We start from the raw sequence: 13492 nt of genomic DNA, 5'->3' as shown, positions 1-13492 counted from the left end.
CTGGGGCCACCAAAAGCCACCCGGGGCCACCCAGAGCCACTCAAAGCCACCCAGAGCCACCTAAAACCACCCAAGGTCACACAAGGTCACCCAAGGTCACCCAAGGCAACCCAAGGTCACCCAAAGCCACCTAAAGCCACCCAAGGTCACCCAAGGTCACCCAAAGCCACCTAAAGCCACCCAAGGTCACCCAAGGTCACCCAAGGTCACCAAAAGCCACCCAAAGCCACCCAAGGTCACTCAAGATCACCAAAAGCCACTCAGAGCCACCTAAAGCCACCCAGAGCCACCCGTGGCTGCCCGGCCGGGTCTGGCACCGCTCCCTGTCATGAATATTCAGCCGTGCCCGGCCCGGCCCCGCTGTTTGCTCCCGCGGGAGGGGTTTGGGAGCGGCTTCACCTTGACCGGGAACACCTGGAAGGGCCGCAGGTGAGAGAGAGCGGCACCTGCCCCGCACTGCGGGCCCGGGACAGCCCGGGACACACTCAGGACACCCCCAGGATACACCTGGACATTCCTGGGACACCCCTGGACACCCCTGGACACTCTCAGGACACCCCCAGGACATCAGGGGACATCTTCGGGACATTCCTGGGTCACTCCGGGACACCCCAGGACATCCGGAGACACCCCTGGACACCCCCAGGTGACCCCAGGACATCCCAGGACATCCAGGGACACCCTCAGGACACCCTCAGGACACCCCCTGGACATCGGGAGACTTCCTCAGGACACTCCAGGACATCTGGGGACACCCCCAGGACATTCCTGGGACATTCCTGGGTCACTCCAGGACACCCCCAGATATCCTTGGGACACCCCTGGACACCCCCAGGACATCTGGGGACACCCCAGGACACCTCTGGGACATTCCTGGGTCACCCCGGGACACCCTTGGGACACCCTTGGGACACTCTCAGGACACTCCCAAGACATCGGGGGACATCCTCAGGACATCGAGGGACTTCCTCAGGACACCCCCAGAACACCTCTGGGACATTCCTGGGTCACCCCAGGACACCTGCAGGACATTTTGGGACACCCCTGGACATCTTCAGGACACCCTAGGATAGCCCTGGACATCTGTGGACACCCCTAGACACCCCCAGGACATTCCTGGGTCACCCCAGGACACTCTCAGGACATTTTGGGACACCCCCAGGACACTCTTGGGACATTCCTGCATCACCCCTGGACACCCCCAGGACACTCTCAGGACACCCCAGGAGGTCCCAGGACACCCCTGGACACCCCCAGGACCCCCAGCCACGACAGGAGCAGGTACTGGGATGAGGGGTCTGTGCTGGGGACCCCGGGGACACTCTGGGGACACTCTGGGGACACTCTGGGGACAAGGCTGGGGATGTGGGACCCTCCCAGGGACACTCTGGGGACACTCTGGGACACAGGAACCCCCCAGGGGGACACTCTGGGGACACTCTGGGGACATGAGAACCCCCAGGGGACACTCTGGGGACACTCTGGGGACACTCTGAGGACACAAGAACCCCCCTTGGGGACACTCTGGGGACACTCAATTCCAAAACCCTCCAGAAAATCCCCAAAACTCCCCCAAAATTCCAAAACCCCCCATTTCCCAGGGATGTCGGAGGGGCACGGCTGGTGGAAGTTGACCTTCCTGCGGAAGCGACAGGCGACACCCACAGCTCTGCTGTACCCCAGCCCCGAGGGGGGACAACAACAGGGGACACCGGGAGGTGACAACAGCCCCGAGCCCGAGGGGACAGGCCCGGAGGGGACACCGGCCTTCGCCGCCCGCCTGGAGAAACTGGTGGACAAAAGCACCAAAGGCAAACACGTCAAAGTCTCGCACTCGGGGAGGTTCAAGGAGAAGAAGAAAGTCCGGGCGACTCTGGCTGAGCACCCGCAGCTTTGCGGGGCCGGGGATGGGGAGGAGCAGTGACAAGGGACACCCTTGGGGGACGTGTGGCCTCCTTTTCTCCATCCTGTTGTTGTTTTGGGGACAGCGATTTGCTGGAGAGGAGAGAGGAGTTGGGATGGGATTTATCCGGATTTATCCCGGGATAAAGGTCGGGACAGAGTGGGATTCCAGTGGTGACTGGTCCGTACTGGGATGAGGACACTCCCCCCAATCCCATTCCCAATCCCATCCCCAATTTATCCCATTCCCAATTTATCCCATTCTCAATCCCATTCCCAATTTATCCCATTCCATTTTGGGGACAGAGATCTGCTGGAGAGGAGAGAGGAGTTGGGATGGGATTTATCCCGGGATAAAGTGGGATAAAATTCAGGGTGAAGCGGGATTTCCCTCCCATTCTCCAGCGGTGACTGGTCTGTACTGGGATGAGGACACTCCCCCCAGTCCCATTCCCAATCCCATTCCCAATCCCAATCCCATTCTCAATCCCATTCCCAATTTATCCCATTCCGTTTTGGGGACAGAGATCTGCGGGAGTGGAAAGAGGAGTCGGGATGGGATTTATCCCAGGATAAACCAGGATAAACCAGGATAAAGGTTGGGGAGGAGCGGGATTCCAGCGGTGACTGGTCTGTACTGGGATGAGGACACTCCCCCCAGTCCCATTCCCAATCCCTTTCCCAATTTATCCCATTCCCAATCCCAATCCCATTTCCAATTTATCCCAATTTATCCCATTCCCAATCGCATTCCATTTTGGGGACAGAGATCTGCGGGAGCGGAGAGAGGAGTCGGGATGGGATTTATCCCTGGATAAACCCGGGATAAACCGGGATAAAGCTCAGAGCGGAGTGGGATTCCAGTGGTGACTGGTCTGTACTGGGATGAGGACACTCCCCCCAATCCCATTCTCAGTTTCTCCCAATCCCAATCCCATTCCCAATCCCATTCCCAATGTATCCCATTCCGTTTTGGGGACAGAGATCTGCAGGAGCAGAGAGAGGAGTCGGGATGGGATTTATCCCAGGATAAACCAGGATAAAGCTCAGGGAGGAGCGGGATTCCAGCAGTGACTGGTCTGTACTGGGATGAGGACACTCTCCCCAGTCCCAGTCCCAATTTATCCAGAGCAGGATCCTCTCCCAGAGGGATCGTGTCCCATCGGGATCATGTCCTGGTGTCCCATGGGGATCGTGTCCCATTGGGATCCTGTCCCAGCAGAGCCCCTCTGTCCCTTTATCCCCCTCCCCCTGGAATTTGGGACACCCGGCTGTCCCTTCCTGCGACATCCCCCTCCCAAGGGAGGGGACAGAGCCCCTCGGGGGGCTGTGACAGTGCCACCAAGGCTGTGACAGCTCCGGTGTCACCCCCCAGGGACAATCCCGGGACGGCAAACACGGAACCGGGGAGGGTTTTTATGGATGGCTTTGGTCAGGGCCAGGATTTCCCGGAACCGGGGCAGGTTTTTAGGGATGGGTTTGGTCAAGGCTGGGGATTTCCTGCAGCTCCAGCAGAGCCCAGCCCTGCCTGGGTAAACATTAACCCGATTTTAATCCAATTTTAACCTGGTGTTTATTAACCTGGAGCCTTCAGGCCTCTGCACAAATCTCAATTTATTTTATTTTTCTCTGAGCATTCCAATATATATATATATTATTATTTTTTTTTGGAGGAGGGAACGAGGTGAGGGTTGGGGTCTCACAGCCCTGGGAGAGGCCAGGACAGGATTGAAGGTAATTAAAGAATGGCAGGAATGGATTGGGAATTGAGCACGTTCCACAATTCCAGGTGAAACATGGAGAGGGAGAGGTGGCGGGACAGGGACAGGGACAGGGACAGGGACAGGGACAGGGGAGTCATTGGGGTGACACCCAGGACAGGGCAGGGGAGTCACTGGGGTCACAGCTGGACCCTTCACATCATTAACACGATTAATTACAGGGACAGGGACAGGGACTGGGACAGGGACAGGGACTGGGACAAGGGAAAGGGAAAGGGACAGGGGAGTCACTGGGGTCACAGCCAGACCCTGCACAATCATTAACATGATTAATTACAGGGACAGAGGTGGGACAGGGACAGGTAAAGGGACTGGGACAAGGGACAGGGACAGGGGGGTCACTGGGGTCACAGCCAGACCCTGCACAATCATTAACACGATTAATTACAGGGACAGGAATGGGACAGGCACAGGGGACAAGTAAAGGGATGGGGACATGGAATGGGACAGGGACTGGGATGGGGTGGGGACAGGTAAAGGGACAGGGGGGTCACTGGGGTCACAGCCAGACCCTGCACATCATTAACATGATTAATTAAGGGACAGGGACGGGACAGGGATGGGACAGGGGACAGAGACAGGGACGGGACAGGGATGGGACAGGGATAAGAGACAGAGGGGTCACTGGGGTCACAGGTGGACCCTTCACATCATTAACACGATTAATTACAGGGACAGGGGACACGTGCAGGGATGGGACAGGAACTGGGACGGGACAGGGACAGGGGGGTCACTGGGATCACAGCCAGACCCTGCACATCATTAACACAGTTAATTACAGGGATGGGGACAGGTAAAAGGATGGGGATAGGGACTGGGACAGGGACAAGGGACAGGGGGGTCACAGACCCTGCACATCATTAACACAGTTAATTACAGGGATGGGGACAGGTAAAAGGATGGGGATAGGGACTGGGACAGGGACAAGGGACAGGGGGGTCACAGACCCTGCACATCATTAACACAGTTAATTACAGGGGACATGGATAGAGATGGGATGGGACAGGGACAAGGGACAGGGATGGGAACAGGGACAGGGGGGTCACAGCCAGACCCTGCACAATCATTAACACAATTAATTACAAGGACAGGGGACAGGGATGGGACTGGGACAGGTAAAGGGACAGGGACATCACTGGGGTCACAGCCAGACCCTGCACAATCATTAACATGATTAATTACAGGGCCAGGGATGGGACAGGGGACAGGTAAAGGGACAGGGACAGGGACTGGGACAGGGGGGTCACTGGGGTCACAGCCAGACCCTGCACAATCATTAACATGATTAATTACAGGGACAGGGATGGGACAGGGGACAGGTAAAGGGAAAGGGACTGGGACAAGGACAGGGATGGGACAGGAGAGTCACTGGGGTCACAGCCAGACCCTCCACATCATTAACACAATTAATTACAGGGACAGGGGACACGGACAGAGATGGGAACAGGGACAGGGGGGTCACAGCCAGACCCTCCACAATTATTAACGTGATTAATTACAGGGACAGGGGACACGGACAGGGGACAGGTAAAGGGACAAGGACAGGGACAGGGAAAGTGACACCACTGGGGGTCACAACCAGACCCTGCACGATCATTAACACAATTAATTAACCACCAGGAGTGGTTGCAGACAGATTTGGGGACTGAGGGGCAGCTCCGAATCCACCCCACAAAGGACACCGAGGGGACAATGGGGGCAATGGGGACCATGGGGACACCCTCGGGGTGGCAGCAGGGGCTGTCTCAGGGGGAGAAGCGCTCGTACACCCAGTCCCCGTGTCCGGGGTGGGTCATGGCCCCCAGGGGTGCCCCGCGGTCCCGCAGCCGCCGGAACACGATCCGGTCGTGCAGACGGTTGGTCTGACCCTGCCAGAACTCCACCACCTCCGGCTCCACCGTGTACGCCCCCCTGACAGGGGATACTGGGGGTCAGGGGGGCTGGAGGGGCTGAGAGGGGATTTTGGGGGGGTCTGGAGGGTCTGGGTGGGGCTGAGGGGAGATTTAGGGGGGGTCTGGTGGGGCTGAAGGGGGATTTGGGGGGGCTGAGGGGGGATTTGGGGTCTCTGGTGGGGCTGAGGGGGGATTGGGGGGACTCTGGGGGGGCTGAAGGGGGATTTGGGGGACTTTGGGAGGGTTGGGAGGGGCTGAAGGGGGATTTGCAGGGGCTGAGGGGGGATCTGGGGTCTCCGGTGGGGCTGAGGGGGGATTTAGGGGGGCTGAGGGGGGATTTGGGGTCTCCGATGGGGCTGAAGGGAGATTTGGGGGGGCTGAGGGGGGATTGGGGGGACTCTGGGGGGGCTGAAAGGGGATTTGGGGGGCTTTGGGAGGGTCAGGAGGGGCTGAAGGATTTGGGGGGGCTGAGGAGGGATTTGGGCAGCTCTGGTGGGGCTGAGTGGGGATTTGGGGGTCTGGGGAGGGTCTGGAGGGGCTCAGGGGACTCTGGGAGGGTCTGGGTGGGCTGAGAGGGGATTTGGGGGGCTCTGGGGTCTCTGGGAGGCTCTGGTGGGCTTGAAGGGGGATCTGGTGGGTTCTGGAGGGGCTCTGGGGGCTTTGTGGGGCTCTGGGGGGTTCAGGAGGGTCTAAAGGGGGGCTGAGTGGGGCTCTGGGGGTCCTAGAGGGGCTCTGGGGGGGCTCCGGGGGCTTTGAAGGGGCTTTGTGGGGCTCTGGAGGATCCCAGGGGACTCAGAAGGGGACTCGGGGGGGGGGGGCTGGGAGGGGTCGGGGGGCTCAGGGGATTCAGAGGGGGTTCTGGGGGGTTCAGGGGGCTTTTGGGGGCTCTGGGGGGCTCAGGGGGTCTCAGCCCCCCAGACTCACCAATAGTCCGGCCTGGGCACGGCGCTGTCCCGGTAACGCTCCTCCAGCTCCGCGCTCCTCTTCCTCAGGAACTGCCCCAACAGGAACAGGGACAGTCAGCGGGGTCCCAGAGGGAACAGGGATCCCAAAGGGAACGGGGATCCCAAAGGGAATGGGGATCCCAAAGGGAATGGGGATCCCAAAGGGAAAGGGAACAGGAGGGTGAGCAAGAATTCCATCACCAATCCCAAAGGAAAAGGGGAGGGTGACCAGGGATCCTGTGGCCGGTCCCAAAGGAAAAGGGAACAGGAGGATAACCAGGAATCCCATGGTGATCCCAAAGGGAACAGGAGGACAACCAGGAATCCCGTGGCCGATCCCAAAGGAAAAGGGAAGGATGAGCCAGGATCCCAAAGGGAACAGGAGGGTGAGAGGGGCTCCCATGGCCAATCCCAAAGGGAACAGGAGGATAACCAGGAATCCCATGGCCGACCCCAAAGGAAAAGGGAACAGGAGGATAACCAGGAACCCCATGGCCGATCCCAAAGGGAAAGGGAAGGATGAGCCAGGATCCCAAAGGGAACAGGAGGGTGAGCAGGGATCCCATAGCCAATCCCAAAGGGAACAGGAGGATAACCAGCAATCCCATGGCCGACCCCAAAGGAAAAGGGGGGGATAACCGGGGGTCCCATGGTGATCCCAAAGGGAACAGGGGGATGACCGGGGACCCCATGGCTGACCCCAAAGGGAACAGGAGGATGACTGGGGATAACCAGGAATCCCAAGGCTGACCCCAAAGGAAAAGGGGAGGATAACCGGGGAATCCCATGGCCAACCCCAAAGGGAACACGGGAGTGACCAGGAATCCCATGGCCGATCCCAAAGAGAACAGGAGGATAACTGGGGGTCCCATGGCCAATCCCAAAGGAAAAGGGAACAGGAGGATGACCAGGAATCCCATGGTGATCCCAAAGTTAAAGGGAACAGGAGGATAACCAGGAACCCCATAGCCAATCCCAAAAGGGAACAGGAGGTGACCAGGAATCCCATGGCCGACCCCAAAGGGAACAGGAGGATAACTGGAGGTCCCATAGACAATCCCCAAAGGAAAAGGGAACAGGAGGATAACCAGGAATCCCATGGCCGATCCCAAAGGGAACAGGAGGATAACCAGGGGTCCCATGGCCGATCCCAAAAGGGAACAGGAGGATAACCGGGGGTCCCATGGCCGATCCCAAAGGGAACAGAAGGATAACCGGGGGTCCCATGGCCGATCCCAAAAGGGAACAGGAGGATAACCAGGAATCCCATGGCCAATCCCAAAGGGAACACGAGAGTGACCAGGAATCCCATGGCCAATCCCAAAGGAAAAGGGGAGGATAACCAGGGACCCCATGGCCAATCCCAAAGGAAAAGGGGAGGGTGAGCTGGGATCCCAAAGGGAACAGGAGGATGACTGGGGATAACCAGGAATCCCGTGGCCGATCCCAAAGGGAACAGGAGGATGAGAGGGGATCCCATGCCTGATCCCAAAGGGAACAGGAGGGTGACCCAGGATCCCAAAGGGAACAGAAGGATAACCGGGGGTCCCATGGCCAATCCCAAAGGAAAAGGGAACAGGAGGATAACCAGGAATCCCAAGGCCGATCCCAAAGGGAACAGAAGGATAACCGGGGGTCCCATGGCCGATCCCAAAAGGGAACAGGAGGATAACCAGGAATCCCATGGCTGATCCCAAAGGAAACAAGAGGATGACCAGGAATCCCATGGCTGATCCCAAAGGGAACAGGAGGATAACCGGGGGTCCCATGGCCGATCCCAAAGGGAACAGAAGGATAACCGGGGGTCCCATAGACAATCCCCAAAGGAAAAGGGAACAGGAGGATAACCAGGAATCCCATGGCCGATCCCAAAGGGAACAGGAGGGTGACCCAGGATCCCAAAGGGAACAGGAGGATAACCAGGGGTCCCATGGCCAATCCCAAAGGGAACAGAAGGATAACCGGGGGTCCCATGGCCAATCCCAAAGGGAACAGAAGGATAACCGGGGGTCCCATGGCCAATCCCAAAGGGAACAGAAGGATAACCGGGGGTCCCATGGCCAATCCCAAAGGGAACAGGAGGATAACCGGGGGTCCCATGGCCAATCCCAAAGGGAACAGGAGGATAACCGGGGGTCCCATGGCCGATCCCCCGGCCCCACTGACCTCCCTGTCGGGGATGACGGAGCTCTGCCGGCTGACCAGGGCCCCGATCTGGCTGCCCTTGGGGCGGGACTGGAAATAGCGCTCGGACTCCTCCTCGGGCAGCCGCCGCACCGAGCCCTCGATGCGCACCTGGGGGGCAGGCAGGTTCCAAAAATTCACAAATCCCAGAATTTTATACCCAAAACTCGGGGATCGCCATCCCCTGGGGTCTGGCCAATGGTTCCCGAGGGCTCCTGGGATGAGATTGCCCCAAATCCTGGAATTTTACACCCAAAACTCAGGGATCACCATCCCCTGGGGTTCAGCCAGTGGTTCCTGGGGATGGGATTGCCCCAAATCCTGGAATTTTATACCCAAAATTCAGGGATCACCATCCCCTGGGGTCTGGGCAGTGGCTCCCAGGGATGGGACTGCCCCAAATCACGGAATTTTCCACCCAAAATTCAGAAATCGCGACCCCCTGGGGTCTGGCCAATGGCTTCTGGGATGGGATTGCCCCAAATCCTGGATTTTTATACCCAAAATTCAGGGAGCACCATCCCCTGGGATCTGGCCAGTGGCTCCAAATGTGCTTCCAGCACAGAAAAACCTCATTCTCTGACTTTTTCACCCAAAAAATGCCGGGATCACATTCCTGCTGGGGTCCACCATCCCCTGGGATCAGGCCAGTGGTGCCAAATATGCTCCCAGCACAGAAAAACCTCATTTTCTGACTTTTCCACCCAAAATTCAGGGTCCAACATCCCCTGGGCTTGGGCCAGTGGTGCCAAAGGTGCTCCTGAGCCCGGGAAAAACCTAATTTCCTGACTTTTCCACCCAAAAAATGCCGGGATCACATTCCTGGTGGGGTCCATCATCCTTTAGGATCTGGCCAGTGGTGCCAAAGGTGCTCCCAGCACAGAAAAACCTCCATCTCTGACTTTTTCACCCAAAAAATGCAAAAATTGCATCCCTGGTGTGGTCCACCATCCTTTAGGATCTGACCAGCCACTCCAAAGGAGTTCCTGAACATGGAAAAAACCTCAGTCCTGGACTTTTCCACCCAAAAATGAGGGACCACCATCCTTTAGGATCTGGCCAGTGGCTCCAAAGATGCTCCTGAGCTTGGAAAAATCTCATTTCCTGACTTTTCCACCCCAAAATGAGGGACCACCATCCTTTAGGATCTGGCCAGTGGAGCCAAAGGTGCTCCTGAGCCTGGAAAAACCTCATTTCCTGACTTTTTCACCCAAAAATTGCAAGGATCACATTCCTGGTGGGGTCCATCATCCTCTAGGATCTGGCCAGCGGCTCCAAAGATGTCCTCGAGCACACAAAAATCCCATTTCCTGACTTTTCCACCCAAAAATTGCAAGGATCACATTCCTGGTGGGGTCCACCATCCTTTAGGATCTGACCAGTGGCTCCAAAGTTGCTCCCAGCCCAGAAAAACCTCATTTTCTGACTTTTCCACCCAAAAAATCCCAGGATCACACATGACATGAAGTTTTATCCCCAAGTTTGTTTTTTTTTCCTTCCAAACCTTTTCCCCAAACACACACAAAAAAAACCCTCATTCCCTGAACTTTTCCACCCCCCAAAAAAACCCACAGCCCTGACCCCACCCGGCCCCAAATTCCCACTCCTGACCCCAAATTCCCATTCCTGAGGTTTATTCCCAGGATTTATTCCCAGGATTTTCCTCACCTGGCGGCAGAGCGGCTCCCAATAGAAAACCAGGGAAGCGAAAGGATTGGAATCCTGGGAGGGAGAGGAGGGAGGTGTGGGCACATCCCACATCCAGGAATTTGGGATTTATTGGGATTTGTCCCAAAATTCCCATTCCCGGCTCCAGGAATTTGGGATTTATTGGGATTTTGCCCCAAAATTCCCGTTCCCGGCTCCAGGAATTTGGAATTTTCCCTCAAATTCCCTTCCCAGATCCAGAAATTCAGGATTTATCAGGATTTTCCCTCCCCAAATTCCCCCCAACAGCTCCAGGAATTCGGGATTTATTGGGATTTGCCCCCTAAATTCAAGAATTCGGGATTTATTGGGATTTTCTTCCACAAATTCACACCCACCCCGCCCCCCCCACAGCTCCAGGAATTTGGAATTTTCCCCAAATTTTTCCCCCATTCCCCAATTTCTCCCCCATTTTCTCTCCCCAAATTCCCCCCAACAGCTCCAGGAATTTGAAATTTTCCAGGATTTTCCCCCCAGCCCTCACCAGCTCCAGGAATTTGGGATTTATTGGGATTTCCCCCCCAAAATTCCATCCCCCAGCTCCAGAAATTCAGGATTTTCTGGGATTTCCCCCCGAATTCCCTCCCCAACTCCAGGAATCCGGGATTTATTGGGATTCCCCCAAAATTCCCATTCCCAGCTCCAGGAATTTGGGGTTTATTGGGATCTTCCCCCCCAAATTCCCTCCCTCAGCTCCAGAAATCTGGGATTTATCAGGATTTTCCCCCCAAATTCTCCCCCCAGCTCCAGAAATTCAGGATTTTTTTGGGATTTTCTGGGATATTTTGGGGATTTTCCCTCACCAGCTCCCGGCCCTTCCTGCTCTCGTAGTTGGTGAAGAAACGAAACCCGTCAGGCCCGAAACCCTTGAGCAGCACCATCCGCGCCGAGGGCTTCCCGTCCCTGTGAGACATTGTCACCTCTGTCACCTGTGTCACCTGTGTCACCTCCCTGTGTCACCCCCCTGTGTCACCATCCGCGCCGAGGGCTTCCCGTCCCTGCGGGGACAGTGTCACATTGTCACATTGTCACCTCCCTGTGTCACCTCCTTGTGTCACCTGTGTCACCCCCCTGTGTCACCATCCGCGCTGAGGGCTTCCCGTCCCTGCAGGGGAAGTGTCACCTCTGTCACCTCCCTGTGTCACCTGTGTCACCCCTGTGTCACCATCCGCGCCGAGGGCTTCCCGTCCCTGTGAGAGACAGTGTCACATTGTCACCTCCTGTGTCACCCCCCAGTGTTACCTCCCTGTACCACCATCCGCGCAGAGGACTTCCCGTCCCTGCGGGGACATTGTCACCTGTGTCACCCCCCTGTGTCACCATCTGCACTGAGGGCTTCCTGCCCCTGTGAGTGACAGTGTCACCTCTGTCACTTCCCTGTCACCTCCCTGTGCCACCCCCTGTGTCACCTGTGTCACCAGTGTCACCTGGTGCAGGTGGCCAGGCACATGGCGTTGGGATGTTGGGACACTCCACTCCCTGTGTCACCCCCTTGTGTCACCCCTGTCACCCTGTGTCACCCCCCAGTGTCACCCCAGTGTCACCAATGTCACCTGGTGCAGGTGGCCAGGCACGTGGCATTGAGATGTCGGGACACTCCAGTGCCCGTGTCACCCCTATCCCCCCCAGTGTCACCAGTGTCACCTGGTGCAGGTGGCCAGGCACATGGCGTTGGGATGTCAGGACACTCCACCCCCAGTGTCACCCCCAGTGTCACCCCCCAGTGTCACCAGTGTCACCTGGTGCAGGTGGCCAAGCACATGGCGTTGGCCTCGCCGACCTCGGGACACTCGAGCGCCTCCTGGAACCAGGCCCGGAACTGCTCCAGGGGGTCAAGGGACACCAGGTGACACTCCTCGAATGCCTGGGGACACGGGGACACTGTCAGGGGGGTTTGGGGACACGGGGACACTGTCAGGAGGGTCTGGGGACACTGTCAGGGGGGGTTGGGGACATGGGGACGCTGCTGAGGGGGCTTGGGGACACGGGGACACTGTCAGGGAGGTTTGGGGACACGGGGACACTGTCGGGGGGGCTTGGGGACACTGCTTAGGGGGTTTGGGGACATGGGGGACACTGTCAGGGGTGCTTGGGGGACACTCTCAGGGGTTGGGGACACTGGGACACTGTCAGGGGGTTTGGGGACACCAGGTGACACTCCTGGAACGCCTGGGGACACGTGGACACAGTCAGGGGGTGTCTGGGGACACTGTCGGGAGGGTTGGGGACAGTCTCAGGGGGATCACACCTGGTCTTGGGGACAGCAAGACAGGCCACCCCCAGGTCTTGGGGACATCCTGGGAAGGGGGTCCCAGAATCTTGGGGACATCCTGGGGAGGCCACCCCAAGTCTTGGGGACATCCTGGGGGGGTCATCCTGGCTGTGAGGGGTGTCCCCGAACCTTGGGGACATCCTGGGGCAGTCCCTGAGCCTTGGGGACATCCTGGGGGGTCACTCTGACACTGGGGAGGTCCCCAACCCTTGGGGACACCCTGGAGCTGTCCCCAACCCTTGGGGACACCCCGGAGCTGTCCCCAACCCTCGGCGACAAACGCTGCGAAGCGGCCGCGTGGGACGTTCTCCTGGCTCGGGGCAGGACCGAGGCATTTCCCGGAGCCTTGGGGACAGCCCGGGGGGCCCCCGCGGTGCCAGCAGCCCCCGGTGTCGCGGTGTCGCCGTGTCCCCACCTCGGTGTCCCCCCGGTAGCGTTTCCGCAGGTCCCCCAGCTCCATGGCGGCCCCGCCGAGCCCCCACCGCAACGGGGGCGGGGCTAAACATGACCACGCCCCCTCATCACTAACCAATAGGAAGAGGAGAAGAGCGAAGAGCTGGCAGCTCATTGGAGGAGGAGGAAGGGGCGTGGTGGAGAGACCCGGAAGTAGTGTTGAGGCTGAGCAGGTGGTGTTAAAGGGGCAACGACCTCGTGGGGGGGGACGCGGGGATTTGGGGACATCGGGGACAAAAAGTGGGGACATGAGGGGACAGGTGAGATTGGGGACAGTGGGCGTAGGGTGGGGGGATTGGGATAAGGGACAAGGGTTCGGGGACATTGGGGACAGGGAAGGTGGGGATGGGACATTTG

At 58.1% G+C, this 13492-nt stretch overlaps 2 protein-coding genes across 5 annotated transcripts; one reads left to right on the top strand and one right to left on the bottom strand.

Annotated features, from left to right (window-relative positions):
* The first annotated feature begins 403 nt into the window (after positions 1–403).
* PRR15L (proline rich 15 like) lies at positions 404–3535 on the top strand. 2 transcript variants are annotated; one of them, XM_083877693.1, is made up of 2 exons: positions 404–429; positions 1602–3535. In XM_083877693.1, the coding sequence occupies exon 2, from the start codon at positions 1604–1606 to the stop codon at positions 1922–1924; it is 321 nt and encodes a 106-aa protein (XP_083733819.1). In that variant the 5' UTR covers positions 404–429; positions 1602–1603; the 3' UTR covers positions 1925–3535. The 2 variants fall into 2 exon arrangements, with proteins under 2 accessions (XP_083733819.1, XP_083733818.1); XM_083877692.1 differs by lacking the exon at positions 404–429 and adding an exon at positions 1206–1281.
* A 248-nt stretch (positions 3536–3783) lies between these two features.
* Positions 3784–13191, bottom strand: PNPO (pyridoxamine 5'-phosphate oxidase). 3 transcript variants are annotated; one of them, XR_014591735.1, is made up of 8 exons: positions 13098–13191; positions 12150–12274; positions 11214–11313; positions 10372–10425; positions 8686–8814; positions 6500–6570; positions 5070–5594; positions 3784–4043 (listed from the first exon to the last, which is right to left on the bottom strand). XR_014591735.1 is itself a non-coding variant. In XM_083877682.1 (7 exons), the coding sequence occupies exons 1-7, from the start codon at positions 13140–13142 to the stop codon at positions 5429–5431; spliced, it is 690 nt and encodes a 229-aa protein (XP_083733808.1). In that variant the 5' UTR covers positions 13143–13191; the 3' UTR covers positions 4956–5428. The 3 variants fall into 3 exon arrangements, 1 of the variants encoding a protein (XP_083733808.1); XR_014591736.1 differs by lacking the exon at positions 3784–4043 and adding an exon at positions 4159–4195; XM_083877682.1 differs by lacking the exon at positions 3784–4043 and having other exon boundaries at positions 4956–5594.
* Positions 13192–13492: the final 301 nt, after the last annotated feature.

Source organism: Zosterops lateralis (genome assembly GCF_965231275.1).
Source record: "Zosterops lateralis genome assembly, chromosome: 24".
Classification (NCBI taxonomy): Eukaryota; Metazoa; Chordata; class Aves; order Passeriformes; family Zosteropidae; genus Zosterops; species Zosterops lateralis.
The sequence above is the reverse complement of the archived record's forward strand: the minus strand, read 5'-3'. Positions and strand labels throughout refer to the sequence as shown.

Bases quoted from the DNA above. Each gene is read 5' to 3' on its own strand.
- PRR15L (XM_083877693.1), top strand. From the start codon at position 1,604: ATGTCGGAGGGGCACGGCTGGTGGAAGTTGACCTTCCTGCGGAAGCGA.
- PNPO (XM_083877682.1), bottom strand. From the start codon at position 13,142: ATGGAGCTGGGGGACCTGCGGAAACGCTACCGGGGGGACACCGAG. The intron at 10,426-11,213 runs GTGAGGGAAAAT...TCTCCCTCCCAG, and splicing joins GCAGGAAGGGCCGGGAGCTG to GATTCCAATCCTTTCGCTTC. The intron at 6,571-8,685 runs GTCAGTGGGGCC...CTGTTGGGGCAG, and splicing joins CCGTCATCCCCGACAGGGAG to TTCCTGAGGAAGAGGAGCGC.